Source organism: Thamnophis sirtalis, unplaced genomic scaffold (genome assembly GCF_051295495.1).
Source record: "Thamnophis sirtalis isolate CommonGarterSnake01/CBP01778 unplaced genomic scaffold, rThaSir2_p1.2 scaffold_6, whole genome shotgun sequence".
Classification (NCBI taxonomy): Eukaryota; Metazoa; Chordata; class Lepidosauria; order Squamata; family Natricidae; genus Thamnophis; species Thamnophis sirtalis.
The window spans coordinates 95,512,276-95,531,347 of NW_028261386.1; the positions used below are offsets into that span (position 1 = coordinate 95,512,276).

At 37.7% G+C, this 19,072-nt stretch overlaps 1 protein-coding gene across 9 annotated transcripts in view; it reads right to left on the bottom strand.

Moving 5' to 3' along the window:
* Window positions 1–19,072, bottom strand: part of LAMA2 (laminin subunit alpha 2) — a 474,492-nt gene that overhangs the window by 21,385 nt on the left and 434,035 nt on the right. For 8 of the 9 annotated variants that reach the window (XM_087718512.1, XM_087718505.1, XM_087718507.1 and 5 more), the window contains 5 exons: window positions 18,292–18,436; window positions 16,111–16,252; window positions 7,696–7,816; window positions 5,187–5,363; window positions 2,111–2,259 (listed from right to left, as the gene is read on the bottom strand). In XM_087718512.1, coding sequence (XP_087574638.1) covers window positions 2,111–2,259; window positions 5,187–5,363; window positions 7,696–7,816; window positions 16,111–16,252; window positions 18,292–18,436 — 734 coding nt within the window. Of the gene's footprint in view, window positions 1–2,110; window positions 2,260–5,186; window positions 5,364–7,695; window positions 7,817–10,774; window positions 10,966–16,110; window positions 16,253–18,291; window positions 18,437–19,072 lie in introns of those variants that run through there. The other variant, XM_087718511.1, reaches the window with a different exon arrangement.

Genomic DNA, 19,072 nt, shown 5'->3' on the forward strand with positions numbered 1-19,072 from the left:
TAGATAGATAGATGGATGGATGATGGATGGATCAATGATAGGTAGGAGACAGAGGAAGAGAGTTTCGATAGCCACTCCTTAGACTTTCCCAGGGCATGTCTGTTAGGTTGAGGGTATTAAGGGCTCATGATTCTGTCTGTTGTATAAGCACTGTTCCACATCCTTCTTGGGCTTAGCCTGATGCTGGGTCCGAGAAGGAAGCAGCCAAGCAGTCAAAAGCTTTTCAAATCCATTGCTGGCTTTAGCCACAATTTTATGGATATTTAGTGGTCTGGCTATCAATTCTGTCTTTTTTCTTCTTCTGCTGGGTATTTCCTGTGTTCATTATACTGTATTCATTTCACTAATGGTGTTACAAAAGGGAATGGACTTGTATTGTTGACAGGTGACCAGAATATCTTGTCTTAACATATGGTGCATTTTTGAAAATGCCATGGTGCAATACATTAAAATAACATTCTGCTTGGGGAAAAAAACAGTGGCAAGGTTATTTGTGTCCTTCCCAAACTTACACAGTCATTGCTGACAGATTTTTTTTTAAAGATTACAGAACTCAGCTATATATACTATAGATGCAGTGAGAAACCAGTTTCAAAAAGCTTTCTCAGAGCAAAAGATCGTAACATATATCCTATTATGATCAAAGGAAGCTTCTAATCTATATAGGGTCATAATGTATTCCTCTTCTTTCCTTAAGCCACCATCACTTATTTTGTGGTTTATGTATATCCTAACTTAGCTGCAAAAAGAATTGCAGCCAGCATTACCTCCTTCTATGAAGAGTCTCATTGCTCCATAAACCTAATTTGGAAATGGTTGCATATGGAAATGCTTCTGCCAGGCTATCGGATTGAGGCTGGGGGAAAAAAATCCCACAATGGTAGCAAAGAGAGATTTCTCTATTTCTTTGCTAACTTTTAGTAGCAATTTGGATTTTTTCAGCCCAGATGTCTCAGCCCTAGCTTCTTGCTTCTCTGTTGAACAACAATTGAAGGGAAAACAGGAGAATCGAAGGGCAAAGTAATTGCCATAATTCAGTACTGTATTTGTATCAATATCTTTTTCTTGAGTCACTTTCTTCCCTTGTGTATGAGGGCATATCAATCACGGCTTTGAAACCATGATCCCATTTTTCTTTTGCTTGGCAATCCAAATTCTCTTTCTCTTCAGTAACATTTTACAAATAGCATATAAATATAGAGAAGTTTAATTTCTGGTCAGTTAGACTCTGCTGTTACTTTGGCTTCTTACTGGAAGTTGTTCTTTGATATTAGCTCATGATCCAATTCCTTGGCTACATTTTCAGTGCATTTACAAAAGGTATCTAAGTTTAAAAAAAGCCATTTAGATTTACATTTAGTACTCCACTCCTCTACTCGCAATAGAATACCTTATGCCACCAGGCTTGAAATTTTGGGCTTGGACAACCTAGAACTATGCCAACTAAAGTCTGACATAAGCATAGTACACAAAATTGTCTGCTACAACGTCCTACCTGTCAATGCCTACTTCAGCTTCAATAGTAATAATACATGGGCAAAAAAAATATAGATACAAACTCAAGGTAAACCGCTCCAAACTTGATTGCAGAAAATATGACTTCAGCAACAGAGTGGTCAATGACTGGAATGCAGTACCCGACTCTGTTGTTACAACCTCAAAGCCCCATAACTTTAAGCTTAAACTGTTTAGTGTGGACCTCACCCCTTTCCTAAGAGGTCTGTAAGGGGGCATGTATAAGCGCACCAGCGTGCCTACCATCCCTGTCCTATTGTCCCCATTTATTCGTCCCCATTTCTTGTGTTCATGTCCATGCTTATACTTTTACCTGTTATCTCGTCCATGTTTGACAAACTAAATGAAAGAAAAGAAAGAAAGAAAGAAAGAAAGAAAGAAAGAAAGAAAGAAAGAAAGAAAGAAAGAAAGGAAACTTGAAGCAGTAATGCCTACACTAAAGCATAACCTGAGTAGGAATAAATTCACCATTGTTAGAAGATGACTTTTAAATGAAAACTACACAGTGATTTCATTCTTCTCTCTTACAGTTTCAGGCGCCTGGCAGAAAAATAGAGGGGTCATCATGCAGAACCCCTAATTTCTGAATTATTACCCTCCAAGTCTCTCCAACCAAAGGGAGTGTTCTTTGCCATCATGAAACTCGCCAGACTCAGGTTTCACAACAATCCTGCGTGGTTCTCTTACTCCAGTAGAAATATGTACTTCAAGTCGACCTCCATTCAGGAATACAGCATAATACACCTGTGAGGAACCACAAGCATTTTAGCAAAAAGCCTTTATTCCTAATTTTATGCTTTTAAATCATTTTCTCCAAGGCAACACAGACTCCTTTGCTGGTAATTCAGAAAAGGACACACAGGGAAAAAACTCATTACTGTATTAGTCAGATAACACACAAGTTTAATAATTTTTTTGTTGTTAAATCTGGAGAATCTGACTAGTTTTAGCTACTAGCAATGATTTGAAGGTATGGTGGAGTTCTAATCTGGATTATTGTACTGATTTTATCAAAAAGGGAAGGGAATATGTATGTATCATCTGCATACATTACTGAAAACCAGAGTTTGAAATGTATTCCTTCCATAGCTTCTAAAAGTGTTATTAAAGGTAAATGTAAAGGTTCCCCTTGCACATATGTGCTAGTCGTTGCCGACTCTAGGGGGCAGTGCTCATCTCTGTTTCAAATCCGAAGAACCAGCAGTGTCCGAAGAAGTCTCCTTGGTCATGTGGCTGGTATGACTAAATGCCAAGGGCGCATGGAACGCTGTTACCTTCCCACCAAAGGTGATTCCTGTTTTTCTGCTTGCATTTTTTACATGCTTTCGAACTGCTAGGTTGGCAGAAGCTGGGACAAGTAACGGGAGCTCACTTCATTATGTAGCACTAGGGATTCAAACCACCGAGGTGCCGACCTTTCTGATCGACAAGCTCAGCATCTTAGCCACTGAGCCATCACTTACAAAAGTGTAATTAAGATTTCCCTAAACAGCTCTTCTAAATTCTTACCTAAATCATACACTAAAGGAGCAGTGTGTGTGTCTGTATGTGTGTGCGTGTATGTACATACCTACATGCCTACCTACTACTGTAATCACACACTGAATTAAGAATGCTTTTAGGTTTGATAAGACATGGATACTGTAGAGCAGGAGTGTCAAATTCACATTGTCAGGCATCATTACATGACGTATCACAACTGTTTTCCCCTTCATTAAACCGGGCGTGGGTGTGGCCAGCGTGTAACACATCTGGCTTATCGGCCACAAGTTTGACAGTCCTGCTGTAGACACTAGAATGCTTGTATCAGCTGGTTACTGTTTTTTCTCTTTGTTGTGTCAATTTTCAGTTTAAAATGTATGTGAATTTCCCTCCCCCCAAAAATATATTGTTATAATTACTTTATACTGAAATAATGAATCTACCATGAATTTCATTCTAATATGATTATTGTTTTTTAAAGCCAAGATTGCATACTAAAGTTCAGGAAAGTGCAAAAACCAAGGGGTAATTCAATTCCATTCAAGAAGTACAGACAAAATTGATTGTTTGAGATGAAAATGGAATTAATTTTTCAAGGGTCCTACTTTAAGCTTGTTGTCTTATTCTTTTATTTCCCCATTACTTTCAGTGCAAAAAGCACAAGAACATTAAATTTAATTATAAATTTGAATATCTACATAACATACTTAACTGTAATAAAGGAATCATTTAAAATACACAACAGAATAGATGCAAACATCTCATACAACATTTTGGAGGCCTCTTTCCATTGTGCTGGTTCCTCCTCTTAGACTAAAATATACCAATATTGTATGGTGGAGGGTTTTTTTGGGGGGGGGCGGTACTTCATGACTACCTCCTGGACTAGTCATTAGCACTTTGGCAAGATTTTGGAAGTGCAGAACAGAGTTGGAAGGGACCCTGGAGATCTTCCTGTCCACCCCCATGTTCAAGCAGGAGATCCTATATCATTTCGGACAAATGGTTGTCCAGTCTCTTCTTAAAAACCTCTAGTGATGGAGCAGCCACAATTTCTGAAGGCAACCCAATTCTACTGGTTAACTGTTCTCAGGAAATTACTCCTTAGTTTTAGGTTGATTCTCTCCTTGATTAGTTTCCATCCAATGCTTCTCATCTTGCCTTCTGGTGCTTTGGAAAATAGGCTGACCTCCCTCTTATTTATGGCAGCCCCTCAAATATTGGAACATTGCTATCATGCCACCCCCAGTCCTTCATTCCACTAGACTAGGCATACCAAATTCCTGCAACTGTTCCTATTTTACCTCCAGGCCCCCAATCGTCTTTGTGGTTTTCTGCACTCTTTCCAGAATCTCCACATCTTTTTATATTGTGGTGACCAAAACTGGATGTAATATTCCAAGAGTGCGTCCTTCTCAAAACATTGTAAAATTGTACTAATATTGCACATAATTTTGATTCTATCCTTCTGTTAATGCAGCCTAGGACTATGCTGGCCTTTTTGGAAGCTGCAGCACACTGCTGGCTCAGTTAAGTAAATGTCCACTAGGATTTCAAGATCCCTCTCACAGTTACTGCTATTGAGCCAAGTTTCACCTAATCTATACCTGTACATTTGGGTTTTCTGGCCTAAGTGTAGAACCTTGCATTACTCTTCATTGAATTTCATTCATCCTCATACAGTAATTATAATTCACCCTTGCTTCCTTTCTATGGCTCAGAGAAAGTGATTGGTCGAAGGCACTCACTTGGCTTCATCCCTTCATTGGTGGCAAGAGAAGTCACAGTTTTTTTGGTTTCTAGCTTCACTATTTTTATCATAACAGCATCAAACTTTTCTCTCTTCTCTTCTCTTCCCTTCCCTCTTTTCTCCTCTTCACTCCCCTCCTCTCCTATTCTAAATATAAACCCTGTATCATTTGAAAAATTAAGCTGCATAAATGTTATTTAATTAATTTATATCCTTCTTTCTATCCTGTTAATTAAAATAATATTAAAATAATACAATAAAGATTAAAAATTTACTTGGTTTAAAGCTGTCAAAAGAAGAAGTGGATGGATTTTCTTGAGACTGCATTCCATTTTAGGATCATAGTAACCTGGAATAATTTAGTTCAAAAATCTGAGCAAATACCTGCCAATGATTTTCTCATAAGAGTTAATCAAACAATCCCTTTATCATTCCGTACCTGCCCTGTTTGTCTGCGTTTCCTTCTTGGAGGTACAGATATTTCATTAGTACCAAAGAGTATGATACCAGATTCATTTTTAGTACTGAAGGACAGGTGAATTTCTGTTCCCACTTCAAGAGGGATTGGCGGCATCTCCACAAAGCCAGGTTTAGGGAAGCTGACTGTGTAGATATTCTATAAGAAAGAAGGAATTGAATAAAAAAAATGCTTGTAACAGCAGATCATAACAAATGGTGGAACAGTTTACATTTCAAAGTGCTATACAAGCACTTCTCCATCTGTTAAATTATTCAGCATTTGAAAACATTTGTTAGGCTTAGATTCAGCCTGAAATAATTTTTTATGTGAAGCTTCTTCCAGTATCCTATTAGTTTTGGTCCTGGATATCTAGGATTGGCAGATGGCTGCCAAAAATGTGCTATACCTTTGAAGTCCTCAGTACAGAGAACTATTAAGTAGTTGGGCATTCCCTTGATGTCCCTCTTTTTAGCTTGTCAATTACCCTCCTCTCCCGCCCCCCTTTTCTAGGAACAGGAATCAGGTATGCCATGGGAGTTCAGAAGGAAAGTAAATGCAGAACTAGTGAAAGATGTTACAGGGGAAAGCTTCAGTAAGGAATTTCAAGGCACAAATAGATGGCTAGGTGGCAGCCTTGATAACCAGTATTATAACTACCTCACAGAAGAGGACTCAAGGACAGTATGATATCAGATGGTTCCTCTCAAAACTCCTAGTAAGAGAGATTGAGAGATTTGGTTCCTCTCAAAACTCCTAGTAAGTTAATTCCAAACTTGGGATGCTAAAATTAAAAAAAATGTATATGGACTGCTATAGGGTAATGGTTTGAAGAACCCAGTAGAGATAAGGTGATAGTGGAAGAATCCTTACAGGGCAGAACAACACAGAGGCATCTGAGGTTGGTCTTATATGCTGGTGACAGTGGTGGGTTCTGCATCCTGTTGCAACCGGTACGCTGCAATGGGGCCCAACGTTCACCACCTGAACGTGCACAGCATGCACGCAGTGCACATATGCATACTTACTGCCCATGATGCTCCAGCTGCTTAGTGGTGCATTGTGCAGGCACCATACACTCCGTGCTCGAGCGCAAAAGCCCCAATCGACTCAAATAGTGGTAAAGAGAACGGGTGGGCAGGTGGACCCTCTGGAGCACCATACCAGAAGGGTACCTGGTGCTCCTAGCAGGCACCAGTATACCTGTACCAGGGCATACCAGTCGTATCCCACCACTGACTGGTGAATATGAAAAGTAATCGTCCTTTAGATATCCAAATCCTTAGCTGCCATATACAGGTAGTCCTTGGTTTATGACCAAAATTGGGACTGGGATTTTGGTCACTAAGCGATGTGGTCATTGTGAACCATCACATGTCAGGACCTCATATTAAGACCATTTTACTATGGTTGGTAAGTGAATCCTGTGGTTGTTAAGTAATTCACTTCAGTGAATCATACAATCATTAAGTGAATTCGGTTTCCTCAATTGACTTTGCTGGTTGGAAGATGGCTGGGAAGGTCACAGACTGCAATCAAATGATCATAAAATACTGCAACCGTCACAAATGCAAACTAATTGCCAAATGCCCAAACTACAGTCAGAGGAGTTCAAGGATGATAGAACAGCCATAACTTTGAGAAAGAATGGTAAGTCACTTTTTTTTAAACCATTGTAATTTCAAACCAACATTAAATGCACAGTTGAAAATTAAGGAATACTTATAATGAAACTTTGGTTTGATGGATTAGATGCAATGGAAATCTATGTTCAAATTTTACCACTGAAACAATGGTAATAAACAATGTAATTCAACCTAAACCTGCACTATAACATAATTATTTATGCTATTGATGTAATTGATTGTATATGATATTCATTTTCCATGCTATTTTTGTAAATTATACAGACATGGATTTAATTTTCTCCCTCCCACTTCAAAGTCAAGCCAGTTGTATTTAGGCTCCTTCACTTTTCACTGGTTTATTATCATCATCATTGTTATTATTAGCATTAATAATGTTAACTGAGCTCAACTGATCAATAAATTATTCATGGCTTGATTTGTGGTTTAACTATTTTTCATACTGGTAGATATTAAAATGTTTTATTTCACATCATTTAAGTAACTAGTGTTATATGAGTTTGGCTTAGTTTGTCCAATATACTACTGTAGAATATATTTAAGAATTGTCCTTAGCAATTCTGCTTTAGATGTCCATATATATTGTTTTAAATTCCTTAGTGCAAGTAGAGAAAGATATGAATAACCCACATATATAATACAGTTTGCCATAGTGGAAATATCTCATATAATTAATATAATAAATATATAGTAACGTGAAAAGAGGAGGAGAAATGTATACAAAAATTTACCTATGGGCAAGTTTCTCCTTTCTTAATTAATTCAGTGCAAGTTATAACTTAACCATTTGCCAAACCACTAGTTTTAACTTGCTCAAGGAGAACATAGAGAGTTCCAAAACTAACCTGCAATGTGCACCCCCTGGTAATGCCAAGATAGTCAGGACTACTTAAAAGATTATATGGTGTCCGGGAAATTTCAATATCTTTGAGACAGCCTGAGTATTTCTTTGTGTTTACTTCTGGTCTGTCAATATAAAGAAAAAATAGAGTTATTTTCAAGAAACATTCCAGGACGAAAAGAATTCTATAAACACTTCTTAGTACCTATCCCTGATCCCTGTCCTCCTGCCCATAGTCTACCAACTTGCTTACTTAGGACTCCTGCCTTCTCATAATACAATCCTATGAAGTCCTTACTTAGGTATTAGGACCATAGAGATGATATGGACAATGGCAATAAGGACTGGCAAAACTGCCATCACTAAGCAACACAGTCATGTGATGTTACACTTTAGGATTGGATCACTTAACAATGGAGGTTACAGTCCCAATTGTTATCATAACCTGAGGATTACCGATAATAAGAATTAATTATGATCAGAATTACATTTACTGTATGTTCATTAAGTTATATTTAGTACATATACAGTATATTTTGCCTCCCAATATCTAAAATGCTCATGTTTATTTTTCTAATGCTAGAATTTCCAGTTAAAGATATTCTAACAATTTACTAGCCTGACACGTGATCTACTTAAAAGCATCACTGTTATTGTGCAATTTTGAAAGTATTGTATATTGCCAGTCTTAATGTTTAAGTTTGATTTGTACTAACTATATTTGCTCAAAAGGCAAAAATGTAATTCAAAATGCATTCTACTATGTATCTTGAAGTCTTGAACAGAATACTCCAACTTCAAAGATTTGCAAACAACAACAGCAACACATTGCAATAATCCAATGATTCCTCCCCCCCAAGGACCAAATAATGCTGACTTTTTTTAATCAATATTTACTATGTTCATGTTACCACTCCGCTAGTCAGGAAAAAAACTATTTCATGAATAGATTGGCATTGAATTTTGTACAGAAAATAGGCTACAGAAAATTGAGATATCCTGAGATAGGTGGGTAACTTATACACTTATCAACTTACCATGCAAGTGAGAGACGCTTGTGAAAATAAGAATTTAATATTTGGCATTAGATACGAAAGACAATCATTCACAATTCATATATGTACAGAATTGTAACAGACTCTAATTTAACAACTTAAATGTTCATAAACAGCACTTTTAAAATTTTGCTTTACTGTTGGTAGGCTGAATTGCGCTGAAGCCATCTCAGCAAAGCATAGCATCCATCTTTAAAAAATTGGCAATACTCAGATGTTTAGATTAAAAAAGAAGGAACTATCCCCATTCTATTCTATTTTGCCAACCAAAGTTAATGTAAGAATTGGGTAATTTGCATGCTGTTTATTCTTGTTTCCCCGTGGACACCAACAGAGCTAGAAAAGCAGATCTGGTAATAATAAATACAATTTAATTTTAACTTAATGTCAAACATTATTCTCCCATGTGAATTCTGCTTCTTAAAAGTCTATTCCATTTTTATAACAACTTTACTTCCCTCAAGACAAAATATTTCTTGAGCTGTATGATGCCCAGATTCAGAAATTTGACTTGAAGTGATTTGATCAAATCTCTCAATGAATTATTGTTCTGAATGAAGTTGTCAAATCCAATTGGGAACTCCAAATCAACTCACAAAAATCCACATTGGTCTAGAAAATCTACTTGAACAAATTTGAAATGTTGAAATGACTCCAAAATTGATTTTATGGTTCATTTTTAAGGAAAGGCCATGGTATTCCTTAATTACTTATTTAAAGGAACAGAGCACAGTTTACAGAGATTGGCAAGAAGAAAATCTCTGTCCTCAGGCTTATCACATGAATTTAAATTCTAAATTTAGCATACATATGTAGGGGCCATCTGGATGAAGGACGTATTGGAAACAATTTTGAAGTTTTGTTTTGAAGCAATGAAAAAAAAAAGAAGTTAATTAAAAATGCCATACATGACAGACAAGGCTTTGGCTTCTAGAATCAATGGAAACAAATCTGAATGTTATTACCAGGATTGCTATACAGAACCTTTAGCTACTGAGGCAATCTTCTGTAACCCATGAGGCACAGAGGAAAACAGCAGAGGACTGAGAATGATCAGCTTTATATCTGCCTTACAAACATACAAAGGCATCTTGTTGTCTTCTGTTCAAAACAAGTTGCTGGACCATTTGGATCTTTATCCAGTTCAGTGGTGGAATTCCAAATGTTTTCCTACCGGTTCTTTGAGAGTGCACTTTGCACGTGAGTTCGTGCTTTGCGTGCTCGTGCTTTGTGCCCACGCACACTTTGAGCTCATGCGCAGCACTCAAAGATTGCCCTCGGTGTCAACGCTGGTGAGTTGAGCTGTTTTTTTAACTCAGCTGAGGCATGGCAATCCGCTCTGCCACACGAATCAGCTGAGCTAAAAAACAAGGGAACATAGGACAGGAATGATGGGGGCAGGAGGGTGGAGCCAGCCAGAGGCGGTATTTGCCAATTCTCCGAACTATTCAAAATTTCCACTACCGGTTCACCTGAACTGGTCCGAACCGGCTAAATATCACCTCTGATCCAGTTTAATCCCAAAGGACACTTCCTTAAAATACACAGAAAAAAAAAGTCCTTTTAAGAGACATTCCTCTAACCTTTATGGAAATATAAGACTTTAGTTTTTCTAGACTGGACATTTCTAGAAGCACTGGATTATGGCTCACATCAAGGGAATTGCTGTCTCAACCTTCTCAAATACATAAGCTTGAAAAGTTCAGGTTAGATAGTGATTTTTAAAAAAAATCTATCCATGTTTTCAAATTCTCAGTCCTTCAACTAAGTTGGATCATTAATCCGACCCACACTGAGTTGCAACATGGACTGCTTTTTAAAGCTAGTATTATTATAACTAATATCTAGACTTTTTCCTTCCTGAGGATCCTGATCTAATTAATTTAAAAGGAAAAAAGGGGAAAAATGAATGAAAACAAAACCCCCAAAAGAAATCCAGCACAGCAAGACGTAAACCACTGTGTGAAGATGCTAGCTAAGTGTCCATTGCTGCGATTGTGCACAGCATGAGGCAGGTCTCTGTTAAGCACTTGGGGGTAGCTTGATGTGCTGCAGCAGGATCGGTTGCCAACTGAGCAAGCCCCAGAGCAGCAGCTGGAATAAAGACATACACAAATTGCTTTTGCTTTGCCACTGGCTGCAAGCGGCACTTAACCCATGCAAAGCTTACAGCATGCAAGCATTGATTTAAATGTTATGTCTTTTACCTTGATTTCATACTAGATTTAAAAAAAAACATAAAAAATAAAAAAGGGGGAAGAAAGGGAAAAAAACAGTTTTGTTATTATTTTTGACATTTTTAAAATAACGATACAGCTTTTTAGATAAGTTCACATATAGTCTTAGGGAGTCTGGATACTTCTTTTAAAAAATTCCCCATGTATTCATCATTGTGTGAGTATGGAACTACATGCCCAGGCAAAGCAAAAGTCCAGGCAGGACTCAGCTAAACTGTTCTCCTTTTCTTCAACTTGATAGAAGTATGGTAAATATTGGGGCACTTTCGTAGAGTTGCAGCTTTTGATAGTATTTTTGCACAGCTTCAGCTGGAATAGCTATAGCAATAGCACTTAGACTTATATACCGCTTCACAGTGCTCTACAGCCCTCTCTAAGTATTTTACTGACCTCGGAAGGATGGAAGGCTGAGTCAACCTTGAGCCAAACTGCTGGCAGCAGAAGTAGCCTGCAGTACTGCATTCTAACCACTGTGCCACCACTGTGCTACCAGCTATGAGGATCTTGCTACAGTGATTCATACTCATATTACCATTTTAGGTAGGATGCAATGAGTTTTACTTGAAATTGTCTTTAAAGATCACTTTGATGCCACCTTCAGACTGCAGTAGACCATGTGTTAACTAGTATTTGTTTTTGAGAACACTTGTGATCAGAAACCTGCCCTGACTGTCAATTAGTTTGCGAGTTAAATTAAAATTGTCATTTTTGACATTTGACCATTATTACTTGGCATTGGGGTTATGTACAGATCCCTTGTTCCAATAAAAATTGGCCAAGGGAGAGATTGCTTCTACTATTTCATTTTGGAAAGCTAATGGGAGCTGAGGCCAGGAACTGCTGCTTCTTAGAGATAACACCAATCTCTAGAATAGTCTTCCAACGGAGTCTTCCCCCCTTCCCCAGTTTCATTCAGAAAAAAAGTATTCTGAGGAGCATTGTAATCATATTTGGTTTTATTTTTTGTGTTGTTTTATTGGTATTTAGCTTTCATATTTCTACCGTTGTTTTTCTTTATATTGTTTTAACCATCACGAATAGTTCATTTGTGCTGAGGATGGGAGGGGAGAGAGAGAGAAAGACAGACAGAGAAACAGAGAGACACAGAAAGAGACAGAGAGAGAGACACACACACACACAGAGCAGGAGTTTTCTGGCCAAAATACTGACATGACCTCACTGCTAAATTAAGGTAGGGTTAAGCTACTGTCAATGGTTCTCAACATCTTCTTCACCACAGATCTCCTTTAAGTTCCTTTTGTGTCCCTGGAATATGGCCATGGAACCCCAAGATTTAACTCAAGATTTAAATCATAACATTTCTTCAAGACTTAATGAACGCCCTGTGACAACATGGCTCCCCAGGGGTCCATGGATTACAAATTGGGAACCATTGGAGCATGTGATTAGTGTGTGAGGCTAGAGAAGAAAGTGAACAGCTGTGCTGCCTTTCCTCTAACATACATCCCTTTAACTGATAAATGAGAATATCTGTAGCTCAGGGTTGAACTGAGGGGTCCTTGGTGCTCTCTGAGCTTGCTTGTTTTCTTGCAGAGGTTTAATTATCCTAACTAGGTAACATCATCAGTGTTAGTCAAGTACTAGCACTGATGATGTTACCTACCGTAGTTAGGGTAATGAAATATCTGCAAAAAAAAAACAAGCAAGGTCAGAGAGCACAAAGGACCCCTCACATCCCTTTAATTCCGAGGTGGGTTGCTCCTGGTTCAGCCCAGTTCGGCTGAACCAATAATGCAATTCAGGCCTGGGTCGTAGAACTGGCAGCAATCCAGGCCTGCCATGTTTTCTTGCTGCCGCTGGGCTGCCGTCATTTTGGTTGTGACTGCGATTGCATGAAGAACAATTTACGTTGAACAGTGCATGTGCGTGCAACACCCCTCTGGCATGTGGGTTGTGAACCAGTAGTAAAACCGGCATCAACCCACACCTGCTTTAATTCCTATGCCATCTTTACTAATGGAGGGGAGGAGACATTCAATTCTGTGGCTGAGAAGAGAAGAGTAAGGGAAAGTGTAAGAACCACATTGAATAGAAAGACAAATGAAAGACTTTTAGTCATTTTTACAGTTTGATTTTCCTAAAGGATCAGATTAAACTAGTAGACTATTTTATCAGCTGGCATCTTGGAAAGCTATGGAGACAGTTCATTCCAAGATCTGCAGAGCTAGGCAAAAGTTTGGGGGAGGAAAGTCACATTAAAAAAATATTATTGTACTGTATATTGCAGAATTCAGGGAGTTGCATTCGACAGGATGCCAGTGAAAGGGGGAAGATCTGGGATTTTCAGTCCCTTGTTTTCCCTTGCAGAGATATTCTGTTTTTGTTTCATAAATGTGTGTGTTAAGCCAATTAACACTTATTTTGCTTAATTTCCTGTTGAAAAATGGGCAGTAGTAAGTAAGTAAGTAAGTAAGTAAGTAAGTAAGTAAGTAAGTAAGTAAGTTACTTACTTACTTACTTACTTACTTACTGGGCAGGAAATTAATTTTTCAACAGATTTTCTGTGGAACTCAAGAGCTTAAACATATGGCCAATTAGAATAAGGTGACCAGACGTCCTGCTTTTGGCGGGACAGTCACGATTTTTCAAAATTTGTCCCGTGTTCCGCGACGTGTTCAAAAAGTCCCGATTTTCCAAAAGAAAGAAAAGATGCCAAATCATCAATTTTAAAAAGGACGCTGTTAAAAAAAAGTTTTTATTTCTCTGAAGTGTTGTTCCCGATGTGGCCTTTAGAGGGCAGTGGTTTCCCTCCCTCCGCTCAGCTCGCTTGCAGCGCCTGACGAGGGGCGAGGCTCCCTCCCCTCCTGCGCGTGCCGACGCGTGATGTTTTTGCAACAGCCGTCCGGCGGCCTCAGGTGGGGCGGGAGGCTTTCTGGCGGCGGCAGTGCGGCGAGGAGGAGGCTCGGTCCCGGGCCAAGCGGCTCAGCTGTCAGAAGTTTTTTTTTTGCCCGCTTCTCTTGGGCGCCGCTCTCCCTGCAGCCATGCCATGCAAGCCACCATCAGCAACCTGGTCCGGGTGAGCCGAGGGGAGGCAGGCGGGGATCCGGTTGGGAGAGGCTGGTGATGGGGGTGGCTTTTGAAAGGGTTGGGGAGCATTTGGGGAAGGCAATCGGGGGAAGGCTTTTTTTTTTTTACAGCTCAGGTGCTCTGAGCCCTTCCCCCCCCGGTCAATGGTGTCCCGCTTTACCCATCTTAAAATCTGGTCATTTTAAATTAGAAGGAAATGGAAACAATAATAAATAACTGAATTGTTAGTTCTATCAAACAACAGAAGGTTATTTGGATTTGCTGCTTTTCATTCCAGATCTCTGTGTACAAGGATAGGAAGATGTTATGTCTATTATGATTAATTTATAAAGGTGAAGTTGTGATAACTAAAGTATCTGGATTGTACAGTATTTGGACCGTTATTTCATTTTTTTTTATAAACATCCAGAAAGGTTCCATAGTCTATCTATTAACAGTTTAAGATCTAACAAATTTCAATAACTATACATCTTCCTACAGAATCAGAACTGAAAGCCTACAAAATGTGTTTATACAAATAATTTACAACTAGGCAGAAATTTCATATATTGAATTGTGATGTAAATTATTTAAAAAATTCATCACAGGAATAAAAAAAATATATGGTCAAGCTATATTGTATGTTCTTTCTCAACTTGTTGATGTATGATTCCCAGGAAAAAAACTAAGGTTCAAAATGTGCTAGGTTGAGAAGAACAGGAATATGACAATTTTTTTTGTATTCAGAGATGCCTTTTTTGTCAGCACCAGTTCCAGAGTCATGTTCTTATTTGTTAAAAATTTATCTTAAGGCTCAATATTTTAGCAATATAAGGAAGCAAAATAAATAAATGCCTCTACTGAAAGGTGAGCTTGAAAATTCCTTCTCTCTCTTAAGTCCTCACTGGGAGGGCAGGCAGGCTGGAGAGAGCACCAACAATTTAGGAACCTGCATGCTTGTTTATCATTTAAGCAAAATATGGGGACAATCCAAGCTACACATGCAATGCAAAGTGCCCCTTATTATTTTTAAAACGATGAAGGTCAAATCAGGACACACAGGTAAAGCTTATTCTCTACCATGTTAGTAACCTCAAAAACAAGTGTTTTTTTGGTGTGTGTATGTGCATGTATATATGTGTCTGTGTCTGTATTATGTTTGTGTATGGGTATATACATAAATAAAAAGGTGTGTTTGAGATATTATTTTCTCTGTTACATAAGCTGTTACGGATTATGGTAAATCTAAAATGGATTTTTGATTCACTACTGGGATGCATTCAGCAGAATATCAATTATGTACTATTAGGCAGTTAAAAAAATCAACAGAAAAGCACACTTTTACAGAATTAAGTAGACTATTATTCCAGCTGTTTATTTTATTTGAAAGATGAAATAGCAAGGATGGAGGCAGTAACAGGAAAAAGGAAGGGGCAAAGTATCTATATGACTATCTTTATAAGATATATAAGTGCTAGTTGTTCCCGACTCTAAGAGCGGTGTTCATCTCCATTTCAGAGCCAAAGAGCCAGTGCTGTCCAAAGACATCTGCGTGGTCATGTGGCCGGCATGACTAAATGCCAAAGGCACACAGAGCACTTTTACTTCCCACCAAAGGTGGTTCATATTTTTCTACTTGCATTTTTATGTGCTTTCGAACTGCTAGGTTGGCAGAAGCTGGTACAAGTAACAGGAGCTCACTCTGTTATGTGGCACTAGGGATTCAAACCGCTGAATTCTTGACCTTCTGATTGACAAGCTCAGCATCTTAGCCACTGAGCCACTGCGTCCCTTGACTGTCTTTATAGACCTCTCAAAAACTCTCACCCTCCCTGTTGAAAAGCCTGATCCTTTATAAATAAAAGGAGCCTATGAGATTCCCTAATTAAAAGTGTGCAGAACAGCAAATCACTCCCATATTGACCTGAAACCTGTACAGATGGATCCATGTATTTGCCAGGAATTGAACCTAGGGAGACCATATCTTATCATTTTCTATATTTCTCTTAACGTACTGGGAAATAAAGTCTTGCTGAATGATGAATGAGGCAGATTTTGCTATTGAATCTTTATAATCATCTGCATTTTAAATCACAGTACCTTAGGTTTCTTCTCAGCGATGGCAATCCACCAAAATAAATGGGCTCATCAGCTTTCAGATTGAGACCAAAATGCTTTCCTGGAGAAACTGCCGGTATGATTTCCTCATTGTTAGAATCTATGTCTACAATTGATATATTAGCTGGGGAAATACAAAGAAAAATGTTAATGTGTGAGTGTATAGATGGAAACATTTCAAATATTTCTCCTCTCTTTATCTAAATGGTACTCATGATTTGTACCATTTAACTGTATTTTCAATATACAGATAATTCCGGACCTATGACTAGGATTGAGATCACAATTTCAAGTAAGTAAGATGAGTTGGGCCTGTGATTTTATGACTTTTTTTTCCACAATTAAGCAAACATTGCAGTTGTTAAGCAAATCACACAGTCATTAAGTGAATCCAGCTCCCCCCACTGATTTTATTTCTTGGAAGCCAGCTGGAAATGGAAGCACATCCTTACAAATTCATACTGAGATACAATCTAATCCCCAAAAGACAAGAATATTAAAGTAGAACACTTTGCAAAGATAAAGACAAACAAGCAGAGAAATAAAAATACATGAGAAAAGAAGGCAGTGCCTGAAGATTTTTAATAATTAAATATACAATTTATAGCAATTTTATTTCATCCTTAGAATTCCATTGTGTTTAATGATATGTTAACTTCAGTTACAAATAAAGCATGCAAAAAGCCCCCTCCAAATTGATCAACATTATGATGAACAGAAGACTTGCTTGTACAATTGGCATTTCTAACGCACTCCAACCACTGCTGCTTTCTTAGAAATAAGTGTTCACTCTCTACAGACCATGCAACTCCATTTAATAGCAGGGGATTTGCAATTGAATGCCTCCATACCACCCTATTCCTGATTTTGTGTTATCTTTAATATTATTTTAATACATTTTAATGTCACGTGATTTGCCATTTCTAGGTATAACGGGGTGGGTGGTAAATCTATTTAGATTTAGATAATGGCAATGATCTGCCAGTTGAACTGATGGATGGAATTTTTTTTCTCTCTTCTTCTTTCCCTTGGAATCTCCTCTAGCAATTTGAGGATTTGAGTTACAAAAGGTTGGGGGCCTGAGAAATGCAAAAATCATAGAATTATACAGTTGTAAGGGATCTTGGCAGTCCCCTAGATGAGCACAGGTGAAATTCTGCTATTTGACTGCAACACCTTACATGTATCCCAATATCATGAAAAAAATGTATTGATACATTTATCTGAAGAAACATGATATCTATAAAGTTAGTGCAGAATAGTGAAGACATATGAACATAAAGATATGCTTCAGAAAACAATTGGCTTTATTTCTCAGAATAAATGTGATTAATTGGAGCTATTCTATGGTTTTATAGCATTCAGTCTTAATACAGAGAAATATAGGAAGATTTTAATCTATTAAAAAACATTCTCCCTGATTCCAGGTCTTAGCAAACAATATTAATAGATGGAAAAAAACACATTTTTCTTCTGTTACTCAGTAGCATGTGAAAGTCTTCTGATAATGTTCATTCATCATATGGAAATTCTGTTCAGTTTACTTGAATTCCTACATTTTCTCTGAAATACTAGGTGGAATTCAATAGCAAGTATAGTTACAATATACTTTTAAGATAGCTTTTCTATCTAAAGGAAGCCTTTTCTTCCAGCAATACAAGAGTTGATGACACTTAGCAAAATGAAACTAGTCTGCATTATGAGCAAAGAGATAACACCAGCAGCATTTAACTCAGTGCCTTTTAAAGTCATTTTAAGAAATGCAAAATATGAAAGACACCATAAAATATAAAACTGACTTCCATTCAAAAGAAATAGTGTAGATTTGTTTTATGAACTTTGGAAAAACATCGGGGCACTGCATGAAAAATACATTTTTTCACTTGGAATACATTTCTGAGTGTAATTTAGGTAGCTGTAGATGTAGAATTATGCCTAGAAAATTAAGCTACCTCATTCAAAACAAAATCATAAGGGACTCATTTGACACTGCAATCAGTCACAACTAACCTGAGCCATCTATAATTGAAAGCAAAAGAAGTTGCCAAATCATTTTCTTCTACAACTTTCTAAACCTACAATTTAATACATCATTTTCTCTGTGATTAGGTAGTTAGCTGTGTTGGATAAGATAATTAGGATGTTATCCCTGCCAAAACTCACCTTCTTTGAGAATTCTTGACAAGGTGAATGATTTCCATTTCCCATCATTGTGGCTCTGGTCACCGACAACTGAAGCTGTTCCTGAGCCTAGATCATAGCTGACTTTAATATGCCCATCACTGAGTTCTATGCTCATGAAATCCTTCTGTTGGTGAGAAGCATAAATTACAAATGTTGATTTAGCAATTGCATGATACTGTAAATCCCACTTTTTATTTTTGTCTATCCATCTTAGATTGAAGTAACTGTTCCCTCCATTATCATTTATGCAAGATTTGCTTGCCCCCAATCTCCCCTTTTAAAAAACGTTTATGTGGTTCAAAAAAGAAATTGTCATTTAGATTCATTTAAGGAACCCATTGTGCAAACAATGGGAACAATTTCTTCCAATCTGAAAGATAAATACCTCTCTGTACAAACTTCAAATTACTGTTTTTATTGGGAAAAGATAATCTCTGTGTGTGTGTATTGCACAGACAAAGAAATACACATTTTATAGTTCCAAGTAAGGAAACGCAGTAATGTAAAAACAAATTATTGTGTTTCCAATCACATATTTACATCCCAATATTACTGTATATGAAGGCATGATGGTCATTTCAAGAAAATATAATAATGAATGATGATGAACGCAATCTGATCGCAGTGTTCAGTTCCTTAGTTGGGAGCATGCAGATGACTTTGGTTATTTTAGAAGTTAAGCAGGGTCAACTCTGGAGTCCCTTAGCTTTAGAGATTCTGGAAGAGGTCAGAGGTCAATGGCAATAGCAAGCCACTCTAT